Below are 17191 nucleotides of genomic sequence, written 5' to 3'. Positions count from 1 at the left end.
AGTAGTCAAATAATTGTTAGTTTAGTTACAAAATTCGAATCATCGCTTCCTTTTAATATCAAAAAATTAACTTTTTTTTTTTACAATTTTTGTTGTTATATCGGCCTACTGATTTGTAAGATCGGGAGTTTGAATCGAGCTCAAGGCCTAACAATAATTATTTTATCGTTATTATTGTTATATTATATTTTTGTTTTTAACTGAAAAAATGTTAAATTAGAATAGAAGAAAGAAAAAATTTAGACAACTGCCAAAGCTCGTTGTATAGATCAATTGCGGGAACTGCTAAATTCCTTCAACGGCAACGTTTAGGCGCCGCTGCTATAAGCATTCAGCTATCACAGCGGTTGTTTATTTGCCTTCATATATTTCTTCTATTCTAATTTAAAAATAAAAAACTATTTATTGTTAGGCCTTGGGCTCGATTCAAACTCGCGATCTTTTTTTTTTTTTTTAATTGTCTTGATTACCTGTGATTTTTTTTTTTCCAGATACAAAAACATACGGGACAATAACGAACAATACCAATACCAGTGCGATATTTGTGGCAAACATTTTAAAACAAAACCGGTCTTAAATCTACATAAAATAATTCATAGCGGCGAAAAGCCCCATAACTGTGGTTTTTGTGAAATGCGGTAAGTTATCATAAAAATCCTCGTCCTAATATATTTCACCAAATTTTTTCAAACTTAATTTTCTGCCTGTATTAAATAGATTTGCACAAGCTACATCCCTAAGGCAGCATATGCGTACTCATACCGGTGAAAAACCATATAAATGCAAATACTGCGAACGGTGCTTTACGATAAAAAGACTACTGCATACGCATTTACGTATTCATATGGGTGATAATGTACACAGATGTAAGTTTTGTCCCTTAGCTTTTCGTTTGGTTTCGGAGGTACGATTACACTCAGGTACGCATAAAGACGAAGATCCAGAGACGCGTGAGCGAAATATGACAGCTTTAAGGGAAGAAGAGGCTAAATTGAAAGTAAATAGGTAAAATGGGATTCATAAACTCCGTAGACTGTGATCTTATATTAAGGTTAATTACTCCGTAAAGCGCGGAATCCAGGGCCGATATCGTGTTATACGATCCGTGATCGAAAACAATTCATCGCAATATCTCTTAAATGGTGGATTGGATTATGGAAATATGCTAAAAGCGGCTACGTGTACTAATTACAATTTATTCAAATTTTTACGAATAGCTTGACAAAATCATATTTGTTGTTTGAGTGAAAGCGTTTTTCGATACGTGATCGTATTACACGATACGGACCCAAATTATAAGAAAACACTCAACAAATTTTTATTTTTCCCTTGTCAGCATGGCTTGAAGGAATTTTATTTAAAAATATCAATTTTATTTACCATTTCCTTCACAAAATTTCGTTAAAAAGATGCGGTTTTCATGCATTATGATCTGGATACCGCGCTTTAGGTAAACTTAATCAAATATGCGATATCATTTTCACTACGTCTCCATGTCAACCTTTAAATTTTGAGACTTATTTAATCTCAATTTTAACCTACACTGCATCCGCTTGAAGTTTATTTGACGGATAATATTTTTATATTGGAAAAATTATAAAGAAGTCGAACGTGCTATGATTTGAAAACCCTCATGAATGCTTTGCTGTTGCTTCTCATATAAAAGTACGATTTAAAAATACAGTTCAGCAGCCTATGTATATCACATCTGCTAAGTTCTTGTTAAAGAAAGCCATCAGTTCAGCTTCGACAATATTCATTCCAGCCGGTGGAATACCTGAAATCAAACCACACTTCCCGGCCGAAGCTGCAAACCTAGCAAGAGAACGTGACCTAGCGAGATAACCCGACCCTAGAGACCTTCACACTAGGAATCTCAACTTGGAAATTATGCTTGTGCTAAAGACCCCGACTTATTAAAAAAAGGTGCTTACAGTTTTAATCTTAACAAAATTTGCAATATAAACATGATACGTAATAACGCTACCAGTTCTGATCCCAGTCTATTTAGCTATTCCCTCCACAAAACGTTTAGTGCCATAAAAAAATACTTGACTCGTTTTACCTCAGAGGAGATTTAGGCCGTGCTTCTCTTCCAATTAGCGTCGTGCTATTTTTAATTTTCCTTACAAATTGGGGGACGAGACGTTCATATTTTATGCCGACTCCGAACGGCATCTGCAATTCAGATGAACTTTTACTGAGAAGCTTTTCATGGCAGAAATACACCATGCGAAAGCACCACCGAGGGCGACCCCGTTTAGAAAAATTTGTTTCTAACTAAAATAATTTTTAATTTTTTTAAATGCCATAAGTCGGGCGGGATGTCGGTGACCAAGAACTGCCAACCCTCTAATCCATGGTGTTATGCGGACCGTGTCTATTGAACGATTTGCAGCCAGGGGATAAATTCGGCTGTAATCGAACGCAGCCTTCCCGATACCGGGCCACCTCGGGAAGTATTGATGGCCTTACCATAGTGAAGGGCGCTACTATGGCGGACGTATATAATACTGGACCGCAAAGCCTGCCTTGTCGGGCAGGTGATCGTACAAACAAGATGAATGACTCATTACCTTATTGTAATAAGGACGATAATAAGGGGAAGACTGAGTCGCAAGCTAAGGACGACAAAACCGCATTAAGCGATGCGTTGGACTCGGGGAGCGAGTGTAATGCTGATTCAATGAACTCCGTGTTGGAAAAACATACAAATGAAAACGAAGTAGTAGAGTGGAGAAGGGTACGGATCAGAGGAAGTAAGAGAGCTCTCTCGCAGTACCGTGCAGCACTAAGAATTGTCCAATGCCTGGGAGCAGTGATCGACCCAACAGAAGTGGAGATCGAGCGCTTGGAATGTGCTCGTGAGGAGGTAGAAGTAGGTCGAAGTCAGTTTAAAAGGTGTGCTGCGAGAAAACCTCGGTACTGCAACCACGGGACGGGTGCGAGGTGTAGTCATGGTAAGGAAACAGCTGCATTCATCTTTGCTACCTAATTACACTACTGAGGATCTCGTAGTGGTGGCCGTTGAGCAAAAGAATAAGCAGGCATTTATCCTAGCATCCTGCTACATGACCCATGCTAAGGAGGTTCCACCGATGGAGTGCAAATGCGCACCACTATGCTTGGGAGGAGGAGATACGAATGAGAGAGGCGAATCTCTATTTTGTTACATCCTGCAATCCTATTTGCAGATAGCCAAAGGGGGAAGTGTTCCTACATACATTGGTCCAACATCCAGCAACGTTCTTGATATTACATTGAGCTCCGACCGTGATATATCAAGGTATGTTTGGATGGTTCTTGATAGACCATCCTTCTCCGATCATGCGTATAGCAGCTTCAGCATCCCCCTAAAGAGGGTAGAGAAGGGAGGAATCTTTATAAACCCTAGGTCAAAGAACTGGACGAAATTCAAGAAACAGGTAGAAACAAAATTGGGACAACCCAAAGAGGTTCCCATGTGGAAGAACTGGAGGAGTCCAACGAATTCCTAACAAGGACGCTTATTACTGCGTATAACAGAGCATGCCCTCTAAGAAGATTCAGAGGAAAAGCAAAGCCGCCATGGAAGAGCAATGAGCTGAGTCTTCTAAGAAGACAGGTAGAAGAAATGTTTAAGCTAGCAAAGGCCGCGGAAAGCGAAGCGTGTCGGGACGAGTGTGCTCCAGCGAAACAATACGGTTGAAAAAAGTTCTAGCAAGGGAAACATAGTCCATCAAAGTCCTCTAACGGGAGTCCAAGGAAACTGGCTGTTTCAACAATGGGCGGACCATATGGAGATTGGTGTTAGAGGCGTAGGTTCCACATTACAATTGAAAAGATGGTTGGTGTCATGTGGGGACACACCGCATGCAGGACCTACATTACGTATGTCGGGGTTGATTCTGGACAAGTAAGAGTTTAACCTGTTACAGTATCGAGAACGAAGTTGGGCCAGGGTGACTCGTGTCTCCCTTGGTAATGTGCTTTCTTCTTCTGCAAGGGTGAGATATTGCATATTAATAACGGGGTTCACCGGGTGCGTCCTGACAAAAGGCGTTTACCGATTCTGTGTGGATTTTGCAAAGGGCCGGCTTATGCTTGCCAGGATCAAACGACTGTGTTGGCAGGTGCCGGATCTCGTCATAGTGCTTTAGGAGGCGTTCCCTTAATCCCCGTGGAGGCGGTGCTAGATCACTGCTTGCTCAGCATTTCGATGTGCTCTTTAATGTTGAGCTCTTTGGCCTCACTATGTAGATGGTGTTCGGGGGTCATAAGGAGACATCCGATGGCAGTTCTGATTGCAGCATTTTGACAGGTCTTTAGCCTTTTCCAGGGTGTATTTTTAAGACCAGTCGACCAGACTGGTGACGCGTAGCTCATGAGCGGCCGGCCAATTGCTTTGTAAGTGGTTAGCAACGTTTCTTTGTAGTTGTTGTTGTTGTAGCAGTGCTTCGCCCCATCCAATAGGTGCGTCCCATAACAAATTGTCATCAATATCCTCCAACGGGAATCCAAGGAAACTTGCTGTTTCAACAGGGGTGGACCATAATGAGAGAGGTGTTAGAGGCGTTGGTTCCACAATACATTTGAAGAGATGGTTGGTGTCATCTCGGGACACGTTACAAGCAGGACATATGTTTTTTATGTCAGGGTTGATCCTCGATAGGTAAGAGTTTAACCTGTTACAGTATCCAGATCGAAGTTGAGCTAGAGTGACACGCGTTTCCCTAGGGACTGCGCGTTACTCTTCTGCAAGTTTAGGGTATTGTTCTTTGAGTACAGGATTCACCAGGCAATTCCTGGCATAGAGGTCCGACGCTTGTTTGTGGAGTTCACTGAGGACCTGCTTGCGGTTTTTGGTTTCATACGGCTGAGTTCTCAGGTGCCGTAATTCCTAATAATGCTTACGGAGATGACACCTTAAGCCCATGGGCGGTGTTGGCTCATCAATCAGATGTCTGTTGGGATGCCCAGGTTTCTGGGTATTCAACAGGAACTGTTTGGTCAGCTCTTCATTTCTCTCCGTAATGGGGAGTATTCTCGCCTCATTATGTAGATTCTGGCGACATAAGTAGACAACCCGTCGCGGTTCTAAGGGCAGTATTTTGGCAGGCCTGTACCTTCTTTCCATTGGGTAGTCTAGGCGTGGCGCGTAGCATGCAATCATGCAATCGGCTGGCCAATTGCTTTGTTAGTGGTAATGAGCGTTTCTTTATATTTTCCCCAAATACTGCCAGCAAGAGATTTGAGGATTTTATTGCGTCTCTGGTTTTTCGGTACAATTGCGGCTGCATGCTCACCAAAATGTAAATCCTGATCAAACGTCGCCCAAGATTTTGGGGTGAAGACAGTCGGTAGCGTAGTGCCATCTACGTGGATGTTCAAAATGGTCGACATGTGGGACGTCCACGTCGTAAATAAGGTCGCCGATGATTTATTCGGTGATAATGGCAGGTTTCGCGAGGTGAGGCCACTATTATGCAGTCATCGGCGTAGGAAACGATAGTAACTCCTTCTGGTGGTGAAGGTAGCTTTGATATGTAGAAGTTAAACAACAGTGGGGATAGGACACCGCCCCTTGTTTAACTCTCCTTGGTTTAGATGTTTCGTTTCTAAATTGCACCGATGCCGACCACCCAAATAATTTGCGGCCCACCTTTTAAGACATGGGGGAAGGGTAGACCCTTCCAGGTATTGCAGTAACGTGCCATGGTTGACCGTATCAAAAGCTTTTAATAGGTCTGGCGCAACGAGTACTGTTCTATGGTGGGGGTTTTGATTTAAACCGCAATTTATCTGGGTGCTAATGGCATCTAGCGTGGTGGTGGTGCTATGGAGTTTTCTGAAGCCATGCTGATGAGAGGCTAGCTGCAAATTTGCTTTGAAGTAGGGTAGCAAAATGGCTTCAAGCGTCTTGGCTACTGGCGATAGGAGAGATATCGGGCGATATGACTCCTATGTTAGCTGGTTTCCCAGGCTTTAGTAGCGGGACCACCTTAGCCATTTTCCATTTTTCGGGAATGACAAAGGTGGAAAGAGCCAGGTCGAAGACATGCGCTAAATATTTGAAACCCCCTTTCCCTAGGCTTTTAAGCATCGGCATGGCTATGCCGTCTGGGCCCACTGCTTTGGATGGTTTAGCATGACCGATGGCATCCTCAACCTCTTTGGCGGTAATGGTAATTTGGTGACGCGCTGAATTTATGTTTATGTGCGTGTCTGTTGGCCCTCCGTCTATCTTTGTCGACCGTAAAATGCATTATATATTGTCGGCGGAAGGCGCTCGCGCATTTTTTCGCATCCGACAGCACTTTATCGGCAAAGGCGATGGAAACCTTGTCATTGTGCCTAGACGGATTCGATAGGGACTTTACGGTGGACCAAAGTTTACCTACACCAGCAGAGAAGTTACAACCGCTTAGGTGCTCCTCCCATTTCACCCGCTTGTATTCATCCACAAGTAATCTGATGCGTTGGTTTATATCCCTTATTTGGGGGACGCCGGGATGTTGTTGTTGTTGTAGCGATAAGGTTGCTCCCCGAAGGCTTTGGGGAGTGTTATCGATGTGATGGTCCTTTGCCGAATACAGATCCGGTACGCTCCGGTACCACAGCACCATTAAGGTGCTAGCTCGACCATCTCGGGAACGATTTATGTGGCCACATTAAACCTTCAGGCCAACAGCTCCCTCCCACCCCAAGTTCCATGAGGAGCTTGGGGTTGCCAGAGCCTCGTCTGTTAATGAAACAGGATTCGCCGCGGATAGGTGAGGTTGACAATTGGGTTTGGGGAAGCTATATATGGCGCTGGCAACCTGAAGGGTTGCGCTACACAGCCCCTTGAATCTGGTATTTTAGACGCCTCTTACGTCAGGCATATCTATCACGGGTATATTCTGATCCCCTAACCCGCTGGGGGAGGGTCGACGGGATCGAGCTGTCTTATAAGGTCACGTTCTCTCGCTAAATTTGCGGCCTCCTCCGGAAAATGGGGCCGAATTTCGGGAATTCTACCGGCGGGAATGCAGCGAGCTGAGGCGGATTCCATGACCTTGCGGAAAGCACGCTCCCCTTTTCGGGCATCAGTCGGGATAGGGAGGGCAGCAAAGCAGTTGTCTGTAAAGGATTTGTATTCGTCCCACTTTCCTTTTTTAAAGTTTATGAAAGGTCATTTTTCTGTGACGATGAAGTCGGCGGTACGCCCGAGCGAAAGAAGTATAGGCAGGTGGTCGGATGCCAGTGTTACCATCGGCTGCCAGTTGACGCAGTTTACGAGTTCTGCGCTCACGATTGATATATCCGGCGAACTATGACAGCTTCCTACCATACGTGTGGGGGCGTCTCCGTTTATTGTGCAGAACGTCGTTTCTTCAATTTGATCCACCAACATCTCACCCCTACTGTCCGCCCGCAAGTTGGAATGCCATGGATCGTGATGGGCATTGAAATCGCCTAGGGAAATGCGATTGTTGCCAGTGAGTAAGGCGCTGATATTAAGGCGGTATCCACTGGGGCAACAGGTGGAAGGAGGGATGTAGATGTTGATGACTTCTAGGTTTGCATCGGCGTAGACTACGGGACGCCCTTGGGCGTGAGCAGCAAGGAGCCCCATACGATTTATAGAAGTTACGTGGACGTCTAGTTTTGGGATCTAGACCACAACAACCTGTCCGATGCAACCATCCCTTACACGAGACACACTGACAAGAGTATAACCGTCCTAAAAAGATTCTTTTCCGGCAGATGCAGCAAAAACATTTCTCAGGACCGGGGTCAGGAGGCGGCCCGCATTGGGTTCGATAACTTCCCGGAGCAAGAGAATATGGAGCAGTTTCGCTGCTGGGAGGATGACAATTTGTGGGAGGGACGCAACAAATTAAATGGGGTTACACTGAAATGACAGTCCATGGTCGGGAAAAATGCCGAGTCGCTCCGGTACATAGACCCGACTGCCTATGTTAGCTGGATTCCCAGGCTTTAATAGCGGTACCACCCTGGCCATTTTCCATTTTTCGGGGATACCGAAGGTGGGCAGGAACAAGTTGGACGCATTCGCTAGATAATTAAATCCCTCTTTGCCTATGTTTTTAAGCATCGGCATGACTATGCGTCTTCAACCTCTGGCGGTGGTGGTAATTGGTCCCCCACTCCGTTGGAAGGACCAGGTGGAAAACGATTTAAACTCCCTTGGTGTGACCAATTGGCGCCAGTTGGCGGAGCGAAGGAGCGACTGGCGCGCCTTGTTGGTAAGTAAGTAAAGTATTTATGCCCGTGTGCGCGTCTGTTGGCCCGCCGTCTGACTTTGTCAACGGTAGAATGCGTTACATATTGTCGGCAAAAAGCGCCCGCGCATTTTATCGCAGGCGACAGCACTTTATCGCCAAAGGCAATGGAAATTTCGTCATTGCGCTTGGTTGTGTTCGATAGGGACTTTAAGGTGAGCAGAGATGTTACAATTCTTAAAGTGCTCCTTCCATTTCGCCCGCTTGTGTTCATCCACAACCAATCTGATGCGTTGCTTTATATTCCTTATTTGGGTGTTGTCGTGGTCGTGCCGTCTTATAAGGCCAAGTTCTCTCGCTAGAGTTACGGCCCCCGCCGGAAAATGTGGCCGGATTTTCGGGATTCTTCCGGCGGGAATAAAATGAGCGGAAGCGGGTTCAATGACCTTGCGAAATGAATGCTCCCCTTGACGGACATCAGTCGGGATAGGGAGGGCAGCGAAGCGAATGTCAGTATAAGATTTGTAATCATCCCACTTTCCTTTCTTAACGTTGATGGAAAGTGCGTTTTTCGGTGGTGATGAAGTCGGCAGATCGCTCGAGCGAAAGGAGTATGGGTAGGTGGTCAAATGCCAATGTTACCATTGGTTGCCAGTTGACACAGGTTACTAGACCTGCGCTCATGATAGCTAAATCTGCCGAACTGGGACAGTTTCGAGTTAGGAGTGGTATGCAATGTGGAACCAACGTCTCTAACACCCCTCTCACTCTTGTCCCACCCCTGTTGAAATTGCAAGTTTCCTTGGACTCTCGTTAGAGAATATTGATGACAATTTGTGAGTGGTAACGCCTATTAGATGGGGCGAACCACTGCTACAACAACAACATAATATTCAAGTTGGAATATTTATTCGTTTTGTTGGTTGCAACAATTTTGTGTACTATTTTGTTAGTTAATAAAAAAAATAAAACAATAAACTAAAATAAAATAGACCTTGGATATTAATGTCTGTTCATCTTATGCATTAGTAATATTTTTTTTTTTAATGTCTGGGCTGTGGGATTAGAAATACCACAACTCGAATTCGAATCTCAGCAAGGGGAGGATCATTGTTTACTATATAGTTTGCCACCTTAAATTGACGTGATGTTACGAGTAGAGTGGAAGGCAGTGGAATGGAGTGGAATGAAGAACCAGGAAGAGGAGTTGCATTGCATCAATATACCTTCAATTTATGTTTCAATATAACAGATAAATGTAGAAAAAATAACTAAATACTTGAATATAAGCAAATAGTTTCTCTTAAGTATTGCAAATAAGGTGTCCTAAGTGCTATATATTCCAAAATGATCACATTTTATCGCTGTTTAAAAATTTAACTTGAAATTTCTGAGATTTTCGTAATATGGCCATTAGTGATGTTTGTGTGTGTGCTAATTTTGAGCGATCAGCTCTTAGTTCCGCTACTTGTTAAGATTTACAATGGGGATAATCGAATTTCAAATCATGATGAAATCTTTGGCGGTTAAGGAATAGGTCTAATGACAGCTAGTATGTTTAACTCTTTTGAGTTTTTCTGTCATAATAAAGTATAATCTAATATATATTATAAATGGGAAAGTTTGGATGTTAAGATGTTTGGATGTTTAGATGTTTGGATGTTTGGATGTTTGTCCAGACGTTTGTCTTTGTGACTCAATAACGCAAGAACGGCTGGACCGATTTGGATGAAATTTTGCACACATATAGCCAATAGTCTAGAAGGATCTACTAGCTATATATTTTTCAAAAGGGGCGTGGTCCCCGCCCCCTAGGAACAGTTATAATTTAATTATTATATTTTTTCGTCTTTGCGACTGAATCACGCCAGAATGGCTACACGGATTTTGATGAAATTTGGGACACAGACAGTAGTCTACTAGCGAAATTTTTTTCGAACATGGAAAGAGGAGTGGGGGTCCCACGACCCTTCGAGAAATAATTTTTCATAATTTTTACACATTATAACTTTACGTATACTGGCCTTCACCAATATCACAGATCAAGGGGTCAAATAAGTCGAGGGCTTACAAAGTAAGCAGTGACACCCTCCGCCCGCCCCCCTTTATCTCCCCCTCTGGTGTAAAATCTATAAATTGTTATAACTCAATCTAAATTTTCTCCTAAATCAATAGTTTTTGGTATCTGGTACATACAGAACGAGATCTAGACAATTTTGGAGGAACGATCAGTGGTCCTCTCCTCTACTCCCGCCATCCGCCCTCCATCAATTATTTTATTAGCACGCTTTTATTAGCTTTACCTGTATGTTTCTATCTAACTTTTTATTCGCTCCAATGCGCCTGCTGCCTTATTAACATGGTTTTATAATTAGCTTCACCTTATTTGTAATCCCGTAAGGGTCATATCGAGACCCTTCCGGGATCATTTCTGGATGGTTTTCGGGATCGGTCCGGGATTACGCCGGGGTAATTTCGGAACTTTTTCAGGACTATTTCGGGATCATTTTGGGACTCTTCCGGGATCATTTCTGTATAGTTTACGGGATCCGTCCGGGATCCCGTCGGGGTTATTTTGGAACATTTTCGGGACTATTCCGGAATCATTTCGGGACTATTTCGCGATCATTTGGGGACCCTTCCGGCATCATTTCTGGATGGTTTTCGGGATCCGTGCGGGATCTCGTCGGGGTTATATGGGGACTTTTTCGGGATCATTTGAGGGCTCTTCCGGATCATTTCTGGATGGTTTTCGGGATCCGTCCGGGATATCGTCGGGGTCATTTGGGGACTTTTTCGGGATCATTTGGGGGCTCTACCGGCATCATTTCTGGATGGTTTTCGGGATCCGTCCGGGATCTCGTCGGGGTCATTTGGGGACTTTTTCGGGATCATTTTGGGGCTCAACCGGCATCATTTCTGGATGGTTTTCGGGATCCGTCCGGGATCCCGTCGGGGTCATTTCGGGACTTTTTCGCGACTAATGCGGGATCATTTGGGAACCCTTTCGGCATCATTTCTGGATAGTTTTCGGGATCCGTCCGGGATCCCGTCGGGGTCATTTCGGGACTTTTTCGCGACTAATACGGGATCATTTGGGAACCCTTTCGGCATCATTTCTGGATGGTTTTCGGGATCCGTCCGGGATCCCATTAGGGTAATTTCGGGACTATTAGGGTATCATTTGGGAACCTTTCCGGCATCATTTCTGGATAATTTTCGGGATCCGTCCGGGATGCCGACGAGGTCATTTCGGGACTATTTCGGGATCATTTGGGATACCTACCGGCATCATTTCTGTATTGTTTTCGGAATCCTTTCGGGATCCCGTCAGGGCCATTTTGGGACTTTTTTGGGGCTAATACGGGATCATTTGGTGATCCTCTAGGGGTCGTTTCGTGACTTTTTCTGTTTTATTTCGGGATCATTTGGGGACCCTTCCGGCATAATTTCTTGATGGTTTGCCGGATCCATCAGGGTCATTTCGGGACAATTTTGGGATCATTTGGGGACCCTTCCGAGATCATTTCTGGATCCGTCCGGGATGCTGTAGGAGCCATTTCGGGATTTTTTGTTACTTTTCCGGGATAGTTTTTGGACCCTTCCGGGATCATTTCTGGATCTGTGCGGGATCCCATCTGTGTCATTTCCGGACTATTTCGGGATCATTTTGGGATCCTTCCGGAATCATTTCTGTATGGTTTTCGCGATCCGTAGTTGATTCCCTCGGAGCCATTTCGGAACCTTTTCTGGAGTATGTCGGGGTCATTTGGGGACTTTTTCGGGATCATTTGGGGCTCTTCCGGCATCATTTCTGGATGGTTTTCGGGATCTGTGCGGGATCTCGTCGGGGTCATTTGGGGACTTTTTCGGGATCATTTGGGGGCTCTTCCGGCATCATTTCTGGATGGTTTTCGGGATCCGTCCGGGATATCGTCGGGGTCATTTGGGGACTTTTTCGGGATCATTTGGGGGCTCTTCCGGCATCATTTCTGGATGATTTTCGGGATCCATCCGGGATCCCATTAGGGTAATTTCGGGACTATTAGGGGATCATTTGTGGACCTTTCCGGCATCATTTCTGGATAATTTTCGGTATCCGTCCGGGATGCCGACGAGGTCATTTCGGGATCATTTGGGATACCTACCGGCATCATTTCTGGATGGTTTTTGGTATTCGTCCGGGATCCCGTCGGGATCATTTCGGGACTTTTTCTCGACTAATACGGGATCATTTGCGGACCCTTTCGGCATAATTTCTGGATAGTTGTCGGGATCCGTTCGGGATCCCGTCACGGTCATTTCGGAACTATTAGGGGATCATTTGAGGACCTTTCCGGCATCATTTCTGGATAGTTTTTGGAATCCTTTCGGGATCCCGTCAGGGTCATTTCGGGGCTTTTTCGGGATCATTTAAGGATGGCTTTCAGGATTCGTCCGGGAACCCGTCAGGGTAATTTCTGGACTTTTCCGAGACTATTTCGGGATCATTTTGGGACCTTCCCAAGATCATTTCTGGATGGATTTCGGGATTTGTCCGGGATGCCCTCAGGGTCATTTTGGGACTATTAGGTGAGCATTTGAGGACTGTTCCGGCATCACTTCTGGATGGTTTTCGGTATCCGTTCAGATTCCCGTCGGAATAATTGCGGGACTTTTTCGGGATCATTGGGGTCCCTTCCAAAATCATTTCTGGATGGTTTTTGGGATTCGTCCGGCATCCCGTCGGGGTAATTTCGGGACTTTTTCTCGACTAATACGGGATCATTTGCGGGCCCTTTCGGTATCATTTCTGGATAGTTGTCGGGATCCGTTCGGGATCCCGTCAGGGTCTTTTCGGAACTATTAGGTGATCATTTGAGGACATTTCCGGCATCATTTCTGGATAGTTTTCGGGATCCTTTCCGGATCCCATCAGGGTCATTTCGGGACTTTTTCGGCATCATTTAAGATTGGTTTTCAGGATTCGTCCGGTATCCGTCAGGGTAATTTCTGGACTTTTCCCAGACTATTTCGGGATAATTTTGGGACCCTCCCAAGATCATTTCTAGATGGATTTCGGGATCTGTCCGGGATGCCGTCAGGGTCATTTTGGGACTATTAGGTGATCATTTGAGGACCTTTTCGGCATCACTTCTAGATGGTTTTCGGTATCCGCTCAGGATCCCGTCGGAATTATTGCGGGACTTTTTCGGGATCATTTGGTGTCCCTTCCGGCATCATTTCTGGCTGATTTTTGGGATTCGTCCGGCATCCCGTCGGGTTCATTTCGGGACTTTTTCTCGATTAATACGGGATAATTTGCGGGCCCTTTCGGCATCATTTCTAGATAGTTGTCGGGATCCGTTCGGGATCCCGTCAGGGTCTTTTCGGAACTATTAGGTGATCATTTGAGGACATTTCCGGCATCATTTCTGGATAGTTTTCGGGATCCTTTCGGGGTCCAGTCAGGGTCATTTCGGGACTTTTTCGGGATCATTTAGAGATGGCTTTCAGGATTCGTCCGGGAACCCGTCAGGGTAATTTCTGAACTTTTCCGAGACTATTTCGGGATAATTTTGGGACCTTCCCAAGATCATTTCTGGATGGATTTTTCGGGATCATTTAGAGATGGCTTTCAGGATCAGTCCGGGATGCCGTCAGGGTCATTTTGGTATTAGGTGATCATTTGAGGACCTTTCCGGCATCACTTCTGGATGGTTATCGGTATCCGATCAGGATCCCCTCGGAATCATTGCGGGACTTTTTCGGGATCATTTGGGGTCCCTCCCAAGATCATTTCTGGATGGATTTCGGGATCTGTCCGGGATCCCGTCAGGGTCATTTAGGGGTGCGTTCGAGATCCCGTCAGGGTCATTTCGGGACTTCTTCAGGAATATATCGGGATCATTTCTGGATGGTTTATGGGATCCGTCCATGGCCCCTTAAGGGTCATTTCGGGACTATTAAGTGATCATTTGAGGACCTTTCCGGCGTCACTTCTGGACGATTTTCGGTATCCGTTCGGGATCCCGTCGGAATCAATGCGGGACTTTTACGGAATCATTTGGGATTCCTTCCGGCATCATTTCTGGATGGTTTTCGGGATTTGTCCGGGATCCCGTCGGGGTTATTTCGGGACCTTTTCGGGGCTAATACGGGATCATTTGGGGATCCTCTAGGGGTCGTTTCGTGACTTTTTCTGTATTATTTCGGGATCATTTTGGGACCCTTTCGGCATAATTTCTTGATGGTTTGCCGGATCCATCAGGGTCATTTCGGGACCATTTTGGGATCATTTGGGGACCCTTCCGAGATCATTTCTGGATCCGTCCGGGATGCCGTAGGAGCCATTTCGGGATTTTTTGTTACTTTTCCGGGATAGTTTTTGCACCCTTCCGAGATCATTTCTGGATCTGTGCGGGATCCCATCTGGGTCAATTCCGGACTATTTCGGGATCATTTTGGAATCCTTCCGGAATCATTTCTGTATGGTTTTAGCGATCCATCGTGGATCCCCTCGGAGCCATTTCGGAACTTTTTCTGGAGTTAGTCGGGATAATTTAGGGACCCTTCCTGGATATTTTCTGGATGGTTTCTGAGATCCGTCCGGGAGCCCGTCAGGGTAATTTCGGAACTTTTTCGGGACTATTTCGGGATCAATTTGGTACCCTTCAGGCATCATTTCTGTGTGTTTATCTGGATAAGTCTAGAATCGTGTCGTTGTCATTTCGGGTTTTTTTGGGACTACTTCGGGAACTTTTGGAAACACTTCCGGGGCGTTTCTGGATGGTTTTCGGGATCCGTCCGCGATAGCGTCGGGGTCATTTCGTGGCTTTTTCTGGATAATTTCGTTATCATTTTGGGATCCTATCAGGTTATCACTATATCAACATTCAAGTTGATATTTTAAAAAACTTTTATTTTTGTTTGTAATATAAAATTTATTTTTGTTTATTTTTGAGTTTAGATATTTTCAAACTAATTAGAATTTTCTTTTTTTGAAGTTATTCAAAATTTTAAGTTAACACGAAAACTCAATTAAAATTATTTTAAAAATTAAAGTAAAGAGTACAAAGTAGTTAACACTATATTTACTCCCCCTCCAAGAAAATTTGAAACAAACAAATTATTAATTAATATTAAATGTAACCTTTTTTTGTTTTTTGTTGTTTAATGTATTTGTATTTAAATTAGTGTTAATAAGTATGTTTGCTGGTTTAAGTAAATCAATTGAAATATTTTTAATAGTATTATTGTATTGAATTGTAAATGTTTTATGTTTCTTAGATATAACTTTAAAAGGTCCTTCATAAGGTGATTCTAAATTAGATTTACGAAGAACTTTAACAAAAACATACTCACAATTTTCTAATTGTTTAGGAACGAAAACATTTTCTTTGTTATGATGAAAAACTTTAGAACGAACAAGTGAAAAATATTCTCTTATTTTATGAAGAGCGTCATTAGAAAAATCATGTTCTTTATTACTATTTGAAATAATTAATTCACCAGGTATTCTAAGTGTTTGGCCATAAACAAGTTCAGCAGATGAACATTTTAAATCTTCTTTAATAGAAGTTCGTAAACCAAGTAGAATGAATGGTAAAATGTCAGACCAATGAACCGAGTCGTTTGATGCTATAATTGCTGCTTTTAAAGTTCGATGAAATCTCTCTATCATGCCATTTGCTTGGGGATGGTAAGGAGATGTATGAATTTTATGAGAACCTAAAAGTTTAGTTAATTCTGTAAAAAATTTTGAGGTGAATTGTGAACCTTGATCTACTGTAATATTTAATGGTATACCAAATCGTGGTATATAATTTTGAATAAAAGTTTTTACTATAGTATTTGTTGAAATATCTTTAAGTGGATAAGCTTCAGGCCAACGTGAAAATCTGTCAATAATTGTTAAAACATAATAATTTCCATTTGAAATTGGAAGAGGTCCAACAATATCCATATGAATATGTTCAAAACGGCCTGATGGTATTTGAATTTTTTGGATAGGAGATTTAGTATGTCTTAAAATTTTGGATTTTTGACAATTGATGCAAGATGAAGTCCAATCGTTAATCTCTTTGCGCATGTTAGGCCAATAATATTTATTTTGAATTAATTTTCTAGTTGTTCTTATACTTGGATGAGATAATGAGTGAATTTTGTCAAATATAATTCTTCTCATAGAATTTGGAACATAAGGTCGAAAAGGTTGTACAGAAACATCACACCATATGTTTAAATTAATAATTGGAATATGAATTTCTTTTAAATTATTTTTAGAATTTGGATCAGAAATGGTTTTTTGTAAAAATGTATCAGTTTGCTGTTCTTTATATAAAGTTTCTAAATTTATATCTTGAGTTGAAATTGCATTTATTTCTGGAATACGGGAAAGTGTGTCGGCAACTATGTTGTCTTTTCCACGTATATATTGAATATCATTTGTAAATTGAGCAATATATTCAAGATGACGTAGTTGACGAGGAGATCTATCTACTTTAGAATTTAGAACATGAATTAAAGGTTTATGATCAGTATAAATTGTAAAAGTTCTACCTTCAAGAAAATGTTTAAAATGTTTAATTGAATTATAAATTGCCAAAAGTTCACGATCAAATGTTGAATATTTAGTTTCTGTTGTAGTTAGTTTTCTTGAAAAATAAGCTAAGGGTTCTAGTATGTTATTGCTAGTTTGTTGAAGAACTGCTCCAATAGCAACATTTGATGCATCTACTGCTAATGATAAAGTACCATTTTTGTCGAAATGTGTAAGTAAAGTATTTTTAGCAAAAAGTTTTTTAACATTTTCGAAAGCTGTTGTGGTTTCATTTGTCCAATTTAATTGTTTGAGTTTGTTTTTAATTGCATGTGTTAACATTTCATGCAGAGGACTAAGTTCTGTTGCTAACATTTTAATATATCTGTGATAGTAATTTATCATACCTAAAAATTTTTGTAATTTATTTATAGAAATTGGTTTTTCAAAATTTGTTATGATT

The 17191-nt window shown here is 42.8% G+C and overlaps 1 protein-coding gene across 3 annotated transcripts in view; it reads left to right on the top strand.

The window, feature by feature from the left end:
• Positions 1-17191, top strand: part of LOC137249167 (zinc finger protein 665-like) — a 129266-nt gene that overhangs the window by 76279 nt on the left and 35796 nt on the right. For all 3 annotated transcript variants that reach the window (XM_067780454.1, XM_067780452.1, XM_067780453.1), the window contains 2 exons: positions 492-638; positions 718-1005. In XM_067780454.1, the coding sequence (XP_067636555.1) occupies positions 492-638; positions 718-1005 (435 nt within the window). The remainder of the gene's footprint in view (positions 1-491; positions 639-717; positions 1006-17191) is intronic.

The sequence above is a fragment of the Eurosta solidaginis genome, chromosome 4 (assembly GCF_040869045.1).
Source record: "Eurosta solidaginis isolate ZX-2024a chromosome 4, ASM4086904v1, whole genome shotgun sequence".
NCBI classification, from domain to species: Eukaryota; Metazoa; Arthropoda; class Insecta; order Diptera; family Tephritidae; genus Eurosta; species Eurosta solidaginis.
This window is presented reverse-complemented; position numbering and strand designations above follow the sequence as displayed.